Below are 16,073 nucleotides of genomic sequence, written 5' to 3'. Positions count from 1 at the left end.
CTCATTAAACATATGATTCTCATTTTGTAAGATTATAATGTATGTGTAGGGTAAGTGTGCCAAATTCCGGCCAGCTTGCAATTTCGGCCACCTTTTTTGTTCCTCGAATTTCCATAAATTTTTAGTTTTTACATACTCTAGAGATTATACAATGCAAAAGAATAACAAAAAAATGTAGCTTCGACAAACGAGATGACGTGAAAAAGGCATTGCAAGAATTCCTGAAGGGCAAGGAACTATGAGAATGAAGGTGGCCGAAATAGGGCACCAAAGCTATGTCTACTTTTTTGTTCATTTTAAAATCTATTAAGAATGATTTTAGAGTAAATAAGGACGATAAACTGTCTACAAGGTTCTAAGCAATACTCCTTAAGTAGAAGGAATGAAAAAAATCAATTTCTATTAAAGATATTACAATTCAAACTTGAGACTTTGGCGCTTGCATGCAACTATGCCGAAATTTGGCACACTTACCCTAAATGTTCAGAAAAACAGATAAATATGATTCTTAAACACCCATAACACGAAGTTTATAATAATAACATCTTACATTAAAAAGTAAGGTCAATCCGGATTGACCTTACTGCTTTTCTCTCCTTTATTATCGTTACCTTAGTAAGGATATCATACCTTAGTAAGGATAGTAAGGAAATAGTAAGGATATTATTATTCTTACCTTGGTAAGTATAATAAAGGAAAGAAAAGTGTCTTTTCTCTCCTTTATTGTCTCTCCTTTATATTATTCTCTCCGTGTCTTTTTCATCGTTTACAATCCAAAGTGACTGAATTTCCCAATTAAAAATCTCACATTTAATCTTTTGAATTTGAACGTTCAGAATTTGATGATTCAGATTTAAGAGATGCTACTGTACAAGACTATACTATTTCTGTATTTTTCTGTATTGTATTACCAGTTTATGGGCTTCGGCTTTTAGCGATACTTTTAGATCATTACCCAAAACGCTCCACTAAAAATAGGCATTTAGTATAAGAACTATCTTAGCCTTTTTGTAGAGATTCACCTCAACAACTTCAACTGATGCTCTACTGAGCTGGGAGATGGACCACATCGATTCTCGACTTTATCTTACATCCTTCTCTTTATATGAAAGAATAAAATTGAGATATTTGTATCACAAGCAATTCTTATATCTCTCCTACAGATACCGAGTGGATTGTGGAAAATGGCGTGGGTGGAAGTGGTAGCTGATGTGCAGATGTGTGTGGATGTGGAGTGGAAAGTGTGCAAAAAAATAATCAAAAGGAGCAGCAGGAGGAAAAAGAGACGGCGAAAGCGGAAGAACCACGATTCCATAGTGTTTGATGTTGGAATTGGGAAGAAGAAGAGAGTCCAATGTGATTCTTATGTGCATCCACCGTGGACTGTGGTAAAAGATATCATAGGGAGAACCGAGTAATTTTGGTGAATGCTGTGGCAAGAAAAGCGCTCAGGAGGGGTGTTAGGAAAATAGTTCCCAAAGCCCTATATGAGTGTTTTGTGATTCATTTCCCGGGGTTAGAGAAAGAAGCACAGAAACACTATCAAATCTTTGGCGAGTAGCAAGTTCAATTTATCTGGTTCGTTTTTGGTTTTTTTTCTCTCTCGATATCTGCAGAAGATTTCTGGGTATTATTGTTCTCATATCACAAAATATGCTATATTATCTGTGCTTTCCACCAAAAACCTCTAAAACTCATTTCTGCGACTGATGGTAAATGTGGGGGGAAAGTTAATAATATAGAAAGCAATCAGGAGGAAAAGTCTGGTGAGTGTGCAAGAAGTAGGATAATATTGTTGTGGGCAAAAAAAAACGCGTGAGGAAATTGCCGAATTGTGGAATATGGGGAAGAGTGATTGTGAATGGGGGAGATTGCTTGGAAATCCCACTGCTGACACCATTGTCATCCTCATTGCTATGGCTATGCTGCATCCGATGCTGTCCGCAGCAGCTACTCAATTAGGTGTCAATTGGACACGAAGGCACGCTCTTTCAGAGGTCATCTCCACATCTGATGTTCACCAGATGCCACCGGAAGTTACTGTCAGTGGCATGACTTCTTCCCTCATTGACCAGACATTTGGCAATGCAATTAGTGGTGACATTTCCCTCGATGGCAATCAACAGACCAATGAAATTGACTATGGGGGCAAGCATAGAACCGAATTTGACTTATGGGATATCATTATGTTTAGAGAGAGAGCCAATAACAGTCAAATCAATGCAACCACCAACCGCGCCTTCATGTGCAAGCTCCATCTAAATGGTCGAATTGTCCTCTTCAGTCGCTCCTGTCTCCGTCGAGCAGATCTCTGTGATCCATTTACAATGCGAGACTGGATGTTGTTGCCCATTGCGGAATACATCATCTGTCCAAGTGAGGGTCGCTGGCTCAGGCGGAAAAGTGATGTTCAGCGTTTTCACAAGAGAGGTTCTTCAGCTTCCGGCAATACCCTTCCACAGAATTCTACAACCACATCATCAAGACGTCATGTGAATAGCGTCTTCGAAGAGGCTCGTTCAGGAAGAATGGGTAAAGCTCGCGATGGGAATACAATGTTGGCCGGTGATACGGGAAAAGTGTCGTTGTTGGGACTTTTTGAACTAAGCACGAGAACTGGAGCACGACCTGAGGGACACAGTGAGCTAGCGGCAGCACAAATGGCCATAAGGCATATAAATAAGAGGGGACTCCTTCCCGGGTACCAACTTGAGCTGCTGGCAAATGATACAAAGGTGAGTTGAACATTTTTGTTCCTTTCAAGTCATGTTACTCATATCACGTCTTTGATGACAGTAGAGTTGTTGCGAGAGAAACTTTGAAAAATTTAAGTTTAAAGATTTTTTTGCAACCATACCTATTCGTCGTTGGTTGAATCAAGTATTGCCGTATCTGCATTTTTTGTGTACCATAATTTTAAGTAAGAGATGTCTGTATGTCTCTTGCATCAAATGCAGATATGACAATGGGCCATGCAACCAACTTTAATTGATACTCTAAAATTGATTGACATTCTGTCAGATTGTATTTCGATTTGTCTTCAAAATTATTTGAACATTGCAAACATTCTGAGCATTATGCCCCAGACAGACTTACAGCTATAAATCTGTCTGGCTAATTAAGCCTACGGCTTAAGCCGAGAGACGGCCTAGGCTTAGACGAAACCTAATATAAACTTAGAGGAATTGGAATGTGATATGATCCCAAGCATTATTTTAAATTGTGTTGAGCTGTCTTAGCATTATTCCCCAGACAGACTTAAAGCCGTAAATCTGTCTGGCCTAGATAGACCTACGGCTTAAGCCGAGAGACGGCCTAGGCTTAGACGAAAAATAATATAATATAAACTTAGAGGGATTGGAATGCAGTATAATCCCAATCATTATTTGAATTATAATTACGTTAAGCCGTCTCTCAGCTTAAGCTATAAGTCTGTCTAACATTACCAGCTAGATTTTCTCCAAGAGAAAAGACTTTCGAAAATCGGTTTTGTAAACTAAAGACAAGATATTTTTATTTCTCGTTTCATCCGCATGATTGTTGAACTTACTCTCTCCCTCATTTTGGCTTATGGGTCAAAATATCACCTGATTTATCTTTAACTTATGATAAGAAGTTATTTAAAATTCGGCGATTTTTTAACTTACAATATTATGTCTGACGGAGCCAGCCAAAATCCCGAATGCCTAAATCCCGAACGCAAAAATCCCGAATGATTAAAATCATGTAGGGGGAAAGTGGGGCACCTTTGAAAGTGGATTATCTTTGAAATAGTGATTTTTCAACTATTTTTTAAATTAAGTTAAGCCTTATTGTCATATAATTTAGCTGCACAAATAAATTGAGAAGCTTATTTGCGTTATGATATAGCTCAGTTCCACTTAAACATACAAGAATAATCCCAATTTCAAAGGTGCCCCACTTTCAAAAGTGCCCCACTTCCCCCTAAGTTATAAAATATGGAGGATAATATTTAGCATAATTTCCCAAGATACAGAAAATTTTCCTTTGACACGTTTAAAAATTTGAGAATTTGATCCATTCGGGATTTTGGCTTTCGAGATTTTGACCGGGATCTATATCTGAAGACTATTTATTAAAAGATTATTAAAGAAATATAGGAAAAAATATGAGGAGTTCGAAACCAGAGTGTGTGTCAATCCTAAAAGCTTTCCTCTGCTGAATTTTATTAGTTATTCATATTTCGGTCATACATATTTTTTCATCTTTTTCTGATATTTAATATATTGTCAAAAAAAGGAAGATTTTAACGACTGTGGAAATTATGCCTATGTGAATCGGAATGCAATATTTTGACTGCATTCCGATCCACATTCACATTGTCAAAAAATATGGAATATTGAAATAAAAAGCATTATTTTTTCTAGGTGTATTGAATAGGGGAGACCGGGGAGGTTGGGGCACTTTTTCATGTTTTGACCTTGAGAAAGTATTCCAAAAAATCACGATAATGTCTTACAATTTCATGCGGTATATAGGATACTTATTGGTATTGACTTTATAAAAAGTACTCGATAGAACTTGGAAAACAGCTGAATTTTCTTGGAGAAGATAAAACATTTAACTTGACGCTTTGTGCCAAACCTCCCCGATTTGGGGGGAGTATGGGACGCAAAAGGGGATGTTTGGGACGCATTTTTTTCTCACATAATTTGCATTATTGGAGCATGTTAATTAATTTTAAATACTAGATTAAAACTAGATCAAAATAAACTAATGAGAGGTGGAGCTACTTTGAACAGTTGGGCTACATTCATATATACGATTTTTCGCATATTTCTGAAGGAAATTGGGCTTTATTGCAATGTAATTTAGATAGACAAACACTGAGAAAAAAAAGAGGGTGCGATTAACTTTTTTTTCCTCATAACTTTAACACTTTTTAGGTGTAAAAATATATTTTCATTTTTTAATGTTAATTTTACACCATTTTAACATGAAAAAGGGTAACTTTAACCCACAATACACCTTAAAAGGGTAATATTTAACCGATTTCGGATCAATACTGCAGGGTAAAATTAACATTTCCGAAATGTTATTTTCTGATTTCTCTCAGTGAAACAATACTTTGTCTAAATTAAGTTATGTAAGGCCTAGCTTCCTCTAGAAATTTACGAAAAAATCGTATTTCAGTGTAACCCCACTGCTCAAAGTAGCTCCACCTCCCCCTATGAATGACAGAATTTCCTTCATACATGTTATATATTATGACAGCAATAAATAGTTCATAGATGCTATCTTAATTCCAAATCTATCATTCGAAAGAATTAAAACTCAGTTTTGTGATTTTGGAGAAATTCATTTCTCTACTTCCACTTGAAATCTTCTTTTCTCTCACACCATCACAACTCAATTGCAACTGCCATTATGTTTCATCCGAAGTACATCATAGTTTATAGCTCCTACAGTTCTGCTATTAATTTATTTATTTCATCTTCAAATACTACTTAAGTCTGCTAAATGAACAGACTTCTAGAAAGCACTACATATACGAGGGTGAAAATTCAGTTGTAAGGACAACTTTCCAAATATTATTTTCATGAACTTTGCTTTTTTGCCACTCAAACGATTTACTGACAAAATACTCAAACAAGAAATGATAAGTATATAACTATGTGAACAAAGTTTTGGATGCTTGAAAAGGCATGAAGCAATATTACAGAACTTTATATAAAAAGAGTAATGTTCTTAAATGGTGCGTGAAGTATTGCTGAAGACCTACACAACATTTCTTGTTCTCAGTTCATCCTTTTCATTTTGACGTGCTAGTCGATCCGTGTCTCAAGTATATTGAATATTTTATTTATCATTTTCCCCATTCATGAATTAATAATGATTTTTTTTCAGAGAAATAATACTCGGGGAAATAAAAGAGAAATAAGTAACGAAATCGTGAAAATATCGGAAAATTCAATCAGTTTAGGTTGATTTAGTTCTTTATGTAATGCTTAGTAAAAAAGAGAAGGTCATAAGGTAGCAGAGGTTGGAGCAGCAGGAATGAATGGCTTTCGAAAACACAAAATTGTGAGATTGTATATAAAACCATTACAGAGGATCTAAATGAATTTAATCACCTTAAATGCACATAATTCATACACTTTTACCAAATAAATCATGAAAAAATCTTCAGCTGCCTGAAACTGCCTCATTCTACTCTATTTAGTCTTTTTCCCAGTCTATCACTTTATTATAATAATACGTATAAACAGGTATGTATATTTTACGAAGAGTTTGAATATTATTCTGAAAGAAGATAAAAAGTTGTTTGATGTAGTATAGTTCATGTACTTATTTAAATTAAAAAGTTATCCCTTTTATGATTGGCTTTGCGTGAACTCGTTTTTGTGCAAAAAAAACGTACGTTGCACATATTTCCATTCAAACTTTTTTGAAGATAGGACGGGGAGCTTTGATGCGAATATGTATATATCTTAATAAAATTTTAATAGGGATTTCAGATATTAATTTGAAATTTAATTTCGAGAGAGTTTTCAAAGTTTATAACTTGGACAGAAGATTGGCCGACTTCTTTAATAAACGTTTTTTTAATGGTTGTTTAGGGAAAACTGGGGCAGCACCACTTGTAGGGCGATTTCAGTGCACACCTATATTTTTTTTATTTAAAAATTAAGAAGACGACTACTATAAATATTTGTCGACAATAGAAATTGTTAACGTTGTGAACATAAATATTTAGTTTTAGCAACATTATAGGAACAATTTTCGTCAATAAAACCTTTTCTGGCGAAATTACAACATTTCCTCTAAATATTATAGGCAATAAAACATTTTTTACAAAAATTGAGATATATCTAGAGGAAAATAAGAATGACATTTTTTCAGATGGATCAGATTCTTTACAAGCGACCTCGAAGTGCACGCAACATGAGTCCATTCATCTCAAATTACTTAAAAATTCGATTGTGAGTTGAATTTTGGGGGTAAAGAATCGCATCGAGTAAAATCTTCTTGTCGGTCGAAATGGATAAAATTAGCTGGACGCGATTTTTTATCCCCTAAAATTCAAATCACTGTCGAATTTTCACACATTACGAGTTGCAAGCACCCAGAGTTGCAGGCATTTCGAGATCACCTGTAAAGAATCTCAGCTATCATAAGCTTATCTGGGCTTATCATTGGCCATTTTCTATTTTAAATAGTCTGAGTGGGGACGGCCAAGGAAAGAAAAACAAGTTCATTGAAATCAGTTAAAACATTAGAGGTAGAGTCTAGTCAATTTGGGTATAGTAAAGGTCAGGGTACAGTGGGTCGGAATAGAGACGGATAAGACCCATCGTTAGAAAGATCTCGATCTCAGATACAATATTATACTAAAATTTCATCTAAATTGCTTCAGAAACACCTAAAATACACTCCGGTTAGGACATTTTTGGTTATGGCTCTCGTTAGGGAACATCTAGGGAGGAATGCTACCGACTGTTGGAAAGGTGTCGATCTCAACATACTAAAATTTAAAGGAAAAGTATCGTCTTAATTTTCAGAAATTGATTTTTCGATTAATCGGACCTTTGATTAAATCGCATGCAGTTGAGGTGACAGAAAGGTTGTAGTACTCCAAGAGAGCTTTCCAAAATATCATAGCTTTTCAAATTGGTTTGCGGAATCTTTGTTTTTCCCAGATTGTCTTTGGAATCTTTGTCTTAGGTAATTTTTGTTTTTTGGAAACTTTCTCTTTGAAAATCTCGTCTTTCATATATTTTAAACAAGTATATTTTATTAAATAAAATAATAATCTTACAATGGTGTTTTTTGAAGCTTTTATTTTCATCCTTCAGGGCAAAGGGAAATTTTCTGTGTTTTGGCAAATTTTTAGTTTCGTCCTTTGGAACAAAGGGATATTTTCTGTGTTTTGGAAAGTTATCAGTATCGTCTGTCGGGGCGAAGGAAATTTTCTGTTTTTGGGAGGTTTCTAGTTTCGCCCTTTGAGGCAAAGGGAAATTCTCTGTGTTTTGGGAAGTTTTCAGTTTCGTCCTTTGGGGCAAATGGAAATTTTCTGAGAAAAGGGAAATTTTTGGAAAGTTATAAAATATACTTGTGCAAAATGTCTTACAGACAAAATTTACGAATATTGTACAAAATGTATGAAAGACAAGATTTCCAAAGATAAAGTTTCCAAAAAACAAAAATTACCGAAGACAAAGATTAAAAAGACAAACTGGGAAAAACAAAAGTGTAAAAACAAAATGGAAAAAAAATGAAGATTCCCGATCCCTTTCAAATTATAACAATTAGAACCCGCGATAAGACATTTTTAAAATTGGATTTTTGACTTTTTATAGCTCGAGTCAGGGGGGACGGGAGGCTTAATTTTTTTTTGAGTCAAGAGTTTTTATGAGCTAACATACTAAAATTTAAGATCGATCGATGCCATAGGGGCTGAGTTATTGAGAAAACAAAATTTGGGGGTGCTCCAAAATAGTGGAAGAAGGGGCGGGGTGGGTGATTTGACATCAACAACTTCTAGTCACCTGTTGACATTTAACCTTTGCCGAAAACCGCTTGTAGATATCTGTTTACGTTCTCTCTCCAGGAGCGTTAATACTTCGGACGGAACGGACAGGACGTCCAAGAAAATCCTCTTTTGGCGCATATGATATTCGTGATCTATAGGTATGAAAACGTGTACGTGTACATCCAAAATTTGGGCCCGATCTGACGAGGTCGTTAAAGAATTGTTAGAGGATTGTTAAAGAATCTCAGCTAATTGTACAACGACTTTTTACTTTCTATGAAAACTGGGTATTTTCCAACATCCTGTTCAGCAGCCTCGTTGTAGGGCCCGTATAAAAAATGAGCTATGCAGTTTTTTATTTAATTCATTATGTTCCTGGAAAATCAAATTACATACGTGTTTTTCAAAAATTTTGCAGATCTATCAGAGTGAAATTTAAGACAACTATTTAGCACATTTAGCATAAAAAGGGTAGTTTAAAATTTTTCATTTAGCCGAGACACATAACATTAAAGGTACAGTGAAACATTTATATCAAAGTAAATAGTTTTATTTTTTTTAATAATGTGGAAAAGTTTCAGATGAATACAGAAAAATTGTATTAAAAATATGAAAACCAAACAAAACTTGTAATAGAGGTTTTTTTTTTTAATTATTCGGTGTGTGTCTCTACTAATCATTTTCAATTTTTTATCGCATTATGTTTGAGTTTTGGCAATCTAATACAATGTTCTTTAAATTATTTTATAGCTTTAATGCCTCTTTAAAGTATCTATGTGCATACCTCAATCTATATATTTCTTGTTGGTCTTGTCTCTTGAAGGTATTGAAGCTTGAAACATTCAGCAAGTCATTTTCAGTTGTACTCTATTATACGAATATTGTTTTATTGATAATCCCAATTGTGTTACATTAGTAAAAGTTTTGATTGAGATGATTTACAACGCCGCTAAACTTTTTAAATATTGTATTAATGAAAGCTTATGAGTTGAATACCTAAAGAAAGTTTGAGAAACTTTCAAAGTTTTATATCTTCGAGCACTTTGCGAATTTTCTTTGACCATTGATTTCTCTTTTTTGCAAAGTGAACAACAGTGTCGACGTAGTGCAAACTGTAGCTTAATTTTTAATTAACTTTCATGCTGATTTTTAATATAGTTACATTGTACATAAAAAAAGTAGTTTATTTAACTTTGTAAATAACAATTTGACTTTGAGAGTGAAAAATAGAGCAAAATTGTAAATAGAGGCGGAACAGAAACTAATGTTTACTTTATTTAGTTGGGAAAACAAGTTAAAATGTTAAATAAATTCAGGAAAGCGAGCTAGTGCGAGTGTAAATTTTGTTCTTTTCAGTTGTTAAATTGCCGTTGTGAAAAAGGGAGTAGAATGACGGTGGGAAATTTTGTGGAGGTATACGGATTCTCATAGATTTACGCAGAATAAATAGGAGACACAGGAATAAGCTTCTGAAGGAATTGTTCATTCATGCTGAAAATTGTATTTAATTATAAATGAATTAGATAAGATCGAATTCCAACGTTAACTCTCTCAGCGGGAGTATTCAACAAGAAAATGTTGTATCAACACAAAACACTGCGAAATAATGTAGCACAATATAATTTTCTGAGAGGAAACAAGAGGAATGCTGTCTCCGAAAAAGTCTCGAAGAGAAAAGGAAATTACTGTGTGGAATTGCCGCGTGCCATTGTAAATAATATATTTTGCTGTAAAAGTCACATGGATTCTGGAAAATTTCGCGGAAAATCATTTATCTTGTCTTAACGAAAGTGACGTCAAAATGTTATAATTGAAGTAAAATTGTGAGTATTTTTGCTGAGCAATAAATAAAAGTTAAGATTTAATTTTATGGGTGAAATTGTGTGCTTTGGAAAGCTGGTAGATGAAGGTAAAAAAGTTTAGGAAGCTCCAGGCATGAAAGTTATAGATTTAACTTTTAAGGAAAAATTCAAACCAAGCATAGAGATGTGAGCTTTAGAGGCGACAGTCTTCAATCTTACACATAAGAAGTTTTTCATACAAGAAAATGTGGAAACTGCTCTCTTTTGTGAAGTTCGAGCAGGCAAAAGAACATGTATAGGGGGATGTGGGGCTGCTTTGAGTTTGAGGCTACGGAATTTTATTTTGGTCAAAATTCTGAACACTATAATTCCAAATGGGCCAAAATTCCGAAAACTAAAATCCCGAATTCTTAGTAAAAGTTTCGGGGATCTCAGTGGCGCAATAGGCAAGTGCAAGATCTTGAGCGGATGAGATCTCTGACTCGATTCTCAAAGTTGTGAGTTCGACTCCGGCCCGGTGCAAGCAATCGAATGTCAAGAAAAGACATTTTCACTGTGATATAACGTAATAAAAATGCACTACCTCTGCTCAAACTCTGGGAGTATGGAATAAACATCTATATCACGGGAAGGTGCTCCTGAGCGGTCTACACTTGGACTTAGCGGGTTCTTCCATCACGGAATACAACAGCAATGTAATGTAATTACATTGTAACAAGTATTTCGATACGATTAATAATAATAGTAAAAGTATCGCAGTTACTCCCATACGCTCTTGCTCGAGGCGAAGGCAAATTTTCTGTTTTTTGAGACATTGGCCTCAATGAGACCAAGATTACGATCAAGATCAAGAAAATTTTATGACTTTGGCATTTTAAAATCAAAAAATCACGATCATGTTTCGTTAAGTTTCGTAAAGTGTGGGTGATCTTGCTCTTGGTCCCATAATTGATGCAATTATTCCATGCCTATGTATAATTTCATCCATCTCAAATCTGAATTAATGCAGTGCATTATTATGAGAGAGTAGGATAAATGTCCTAATTCAAAACCATTTCCAGACGCTTTAACTTTGACAGAAGATTCAACACATTAAGTTCATATTTTTCTGAAGAGAATTACATAAATTTGCTCTTTGACTCTTCTAGAATGTTACTGTTTAGTGAAAATACTTTAGATATAATTTGAAAACTTCTTAAATACGAGAAAAATACTCGAGTATAAAATGCTTCTATTGGAAACCAATTAATCCAAGTGGAGACAAGGAAATTTTCTAATTGGAGACAAACAGTGTAAGTGAAACCGCGACGAAAGGCTTCCAAAACCTTTGTTGAGTTGCTCCTGAGTGCAGGATTTATTCGTATTTCTGGTCTTTTTTCCTTTCTCATCTAAAACAATAAGAAGATCTCTCCAAAAAATCATATTTCTGGGGTTTCCTATTGAAGCATTTGCAGACACTTTAGAAAAACCGTTTTCTTTTCATGAAATAGGTAATTATTTCATTTGAAAACTTTATGTACCGTTAACAATAAAGATTAGCACTTAATTTAACTAAAATTAGCCAGAAATATGATAAAAATGCTAAACAAAACGAATAAACAACAATCACCTCATTGTGTTTTTCATTGGAAAACATGGTCGAACGATGAAAAATTCGATGGTGAAAAGGTACACTGTTAATTTTTCTGAGAAATTAACAAATTAAAATTTGTGAATATAAATGGATTTTCGCTTTATTTGAAACAAAATTAACTAAATAATGAAACTGTAGAAAATATATAAATATAATAATTTAGTAGTGTATTTATCATGAAAACAATTATGTTTCCATTTAGAGTAGCGAAAAATTTCCAGTTGGAGCAGGTTTTGAATTAGCTTAATTTACCCTAAATGGTAAAAAGTAGCTCAAAATTTTTCAGAATTCATTTTATTTGGAGCAACGATACGGTATTAACGTGACGATCCGAGGAGCACTGCCAATCGCTGGTGGTCTTCCCTTATTTAGAAAATTTTACGTTTTGTTACATGATTCAAATAAGAAGTATTATATAAAGTTAATAAGAAGAACATACCTAATTGTAGCTATCTATATTATTTATATATGCATGTAGATAAAACTTTTTATTACTTGAGCCTCCTTCAGCCTCGTAGGCCCACACTTCTGATTAATCATTTTGTCTCCTAAACGGCGAATATGAACACCTTCTCGTTCTGAGTTTGCAATTAGATTAAGCGATAATATGATTAAATATGAGAAAAGGATATGGAATATTGGGTACATCATAGCTTTGGAATATGCGGTGCTGGAGAATATTCTTTATTGCATTAGTAATATCATACAGGCAATGCGGAGAATAAGTTTTATCGTAAATTTTCACAAAATACATTTCCACCAGACTTTTCCGAGAGCGCAATTTTTAGATATTGTCACATTGAAAAGTCTCACACTTTTCTTCCATTCATTACGAACATTGTCCAATTTCCTCAATTTTTTTTTCATCCACAACTGCAGCATTTTTATCACCTTCCCAAGCATCGTTTTTATGGAATTATTTGAGGTACACCGAAAATTGTTCCATTTGAATAAATTTTTAATTTAAATTTCCAACAATTTCCACAAATTTTATTTCACAAAAACGAGAAAATTGGAAAGGGTTTATGAGATAAAAAAAAAATAAATGATACAACTGCCCAAAATTCTCTTCACAATCCTACATTAGTTGCTATTGCGATAAAATGAAATTAATGCACAAAATAATATATCTAGTGGTGAGGCAGATATATTTTTATATCCACCGGAATTCATTTTAGACCATGTTTAAATGGACAAAAAGAGCGATCTAGGCTGAGGGGATTTTGCAATAAATGTGACCCATTAATTCGAGTCACAACTGCTCAACATTTATCAAATCAAATGTGAAAAAACGTGCCGTCAATTTAAAAAAAAGTCTCTACAAATATCATACATTATTTTTTCCTAAAGAATATACTTTTAAAAATATTTAATAAGAGGAGGTTCTTTTATAGATGGTTCTAGAGATTTTTGAATATTTCGCCATTCGTGAAAATCAATGAAAACTCGTTTATAATACAATATAAAGAATTTTCTTGTATTTTGACTTTTGACACAATCATGTGAGCATATTTTCTTATAAATTTAATAAAATGCATTGTTTTGGCACTATAAAAGAAAGAAACACAAAGCTTTGTGAAACTGAGATCAAGATTGTGATTTCTTTGAATTTGATAAATATATACAATCCAATTTAAAAAATGTATCAATTCAAAGCAATTTCAAAATATCTCTCGCAACACAAAAATCGATATTTAACGTAGGGTAAGTGTGCAAAATTCCGGCCAGCTTGCAATTCCGGCCACCTTTTTTGTTCCTTGAATTTCCATGAATTTTTAGTTTTTACATACTCTAGAGATTATACAATGCAAAATAATAACAAAAAATGTAGCTTCGACAAATGAGATGACGTGAAAAAGACATTGGAAGAATTCCCGAAGGGCAAGGAACTATGAGAATGAAGGTGGCCGAAATAGGGTACAAAAGCTATGTCTACATTTTTATTCATTTTAAAATGTATTAAAAAATGATTTTAAAGTAAATAAAGACGATAAACTTTCTACAGGGTTCTAAGCAACACTCCTTAAGTAGAAGGAATGAAAAAAATCAATTTCTATTAAAGATATTACATTTCAAACTTGAGACTTTGGCGCTTGCATGCAACTATGCCGAAATTTGGCACACTTACCCTATACTTTTCTTAATACTTTTCCTGTTTTTTTTTTCAATCACATTTCTTCATATAAATAGTGCAACCGTAATCTTCAATTTTTGTATAGATACTCTTTTGCATACTTTAAAAAGAATTTTTGTTGTCACTTATACAACCTTGTCACCATAGAAAATCTTGTAAATCTTGTCACCATAGAATAGAAGGCAATTAGAATTTGAAGTAATTTTTTATCAGTGGCATATTGACTGAGTTTTTCACAGGATCATTTTCTATTTTATTTATCTCTGCAATAATGGTATGCATTTGGAATAAAAACGTGTATATTTTTATTAAAAGATCTATAGGAATGAGTTGTTATTCTTTTAAGTAATTAGAAAACATCTCTATGAATTATTTGTTTTGTGAAGATGAATAAACCAGTTAAAATATTTTAAAGTGAAATAACTTTCTTGGAAAATACAAAGCAGTCTTGGTTGCTAATTTAGACATAGAGAATTAAAGATTAAAAATTTATCTCAGAATTAAGTAGGTTAATAAAAGTTCATCTTACTTTAATATTGATAAAGTTACAAATTACACATTTATGTTTCCGGCACATCTTTTAGATCAGGAAAATTTCATAAAGTCAAAATTCACATCCCTTTCTTTCTTAAAAGCTTTGCATATGTCCATTTCACTCTTTCGCACTCTTCTTCTTCTTTTGAACATTATAGCAAATTAAATATAGTTCAATCGAATTTTGAAACCGAAAAAGAAAGATAGACTTATGCAAATCTTTTTAAAGAGAGAAAGGGACGCGAATTTTGATTTTATGAAATTATACCGAGCTAAAATGGTGTGCCGAAGGCATTGCAGATGAAATAGCACAAAATGCTAATAACTTCTGACCTTTTCATCTCACTTCCATGCAAAAGTGAAAAAATTAAATTTATTAAATTAAAAAGATGTGCGATGTCTATAATACTTTGTTCTCCTTTCAGTGTGATCCGGGAGTTGGTGTCGATCGGTTTTTCCATGCTCTGTATACCCAACACTCAACTCGAATGGTGATGCTGCTTGGCTCTGCGTGCTCAGAAGTGACCGAAAGCCTAGCCAAGGTGGTGCCCTACTGGAACATAGTTCAGGTAAATTACTCTCATGAGATTTAAATTATGCGTGTGTACCAGGTAGTTGTAATCACTTAATCCCATCAACTCCAGAAGCGACGAAATTCGATTTTACCAACTCTTGGGTGAAAGATGAAATTAAATTGGATTCAAAAGTCAGAAGTTGCCAGTAGTGCCAAGCATTATTCCCATACTCAAGAGGAAGTTACCAAAGGAGATTCCCCAAATGCTCTAAATGTACTTGAGGTGAAACAATTTGAAATGGGATACATGGGATTTCATGGGATTTATGGTCTTGTTGTTATTGTTGACATACCAAATAAAACGATTAATTTAGTGTATCTGCTTCGTAATTAAGTAATAGCTTCAAATTCTCAATTTTTTAAAGAATGAAATTGATTAATTTGTATTCCAAATTAACCAAAATAATTGAGAATTTTGATATCTTACTAAAAAACTCCCAAGGAGCATGTATTGCCATAAATAAGAGATATCTGTTATCTGCAGCAAAATTATGGTTAATGTTTTACGTATTTTAGAGTATAATTGCACAAAATCCATATTCTTGGCGAATGAGTAAAATTTACATCCTAAATATAATATTTTTTAGTTTGGATATAATCACGTAATTCTGTGAGGTAGGGTAAAGGCTAATAATTTTGGACAGTCTGCTTATAAGCATCGATGTTCCAAGTTTGAAACGCGATATTTTTAATACTTAATAGAATTCATTATTCATCAAATATTGGAATAAAAAAACATAACTTTAATCAATTTATTTACAGTGTCCAATTTTATCTTCAAGGTGTCCAAATTTAGAAACTGGTCAAAATTATGTGCTCTTACCCTATAATGTGTCGATTATAACAAAAAAAAACATAAAAAGTATATAATACAAATATTATAATATTCTATTGAAGAAGTG

General features: G+C 33.4%; 1 protein-coding gene across 1 annotated transcript in view; it reads left to right on the top strand.

The window, feature by feature from the left end:
* Positions 1-1,430: 1,430 nt before the first annotated feature.
* Positions 1,431-16,073, top strand: part of LOC129807029 (gamma-aminobutyric acid type B receptor subunit 2) — a 96,762-nt gene continuing 82,119 nt past the window's right edge. Inside the window, exons 1-2 of the mRNA XM_055855977.1 lie at positions 1,431-2,735; positions 15,023-15,166. Of these exons, the coding sequence (XP_055711952.1) occupies positions 1,842-2,735; positions 15,023-15,166 (1,038 nt within the window). The 5' untranslated portion in view covers positions 1,431-1,841. The remainder of the gene's footprint in view (positions 2,736-15,022; positions 15,167-16,073) is intronic.

The sequence above is a fragment of the Phlebotomus papatasi genome, chromosome 3, assembly GCF_024763615.1.
Source record: "Phlebotomus papatasi isolate M1 chromosome 3, Ppap_2.1, whole genome shotgun sequence".
NCBI lineage: Eukaryota > Metazoa > Arthropoda > Insecta > Diptera > Psychodidae > Phlebotomus > Phlebotomus papatasi.
The sequence above is the reverse complement of the archived record's forward strand: the minus strand, read 5'-3'. Positions and strand labels throughout refer to the sequence as shown.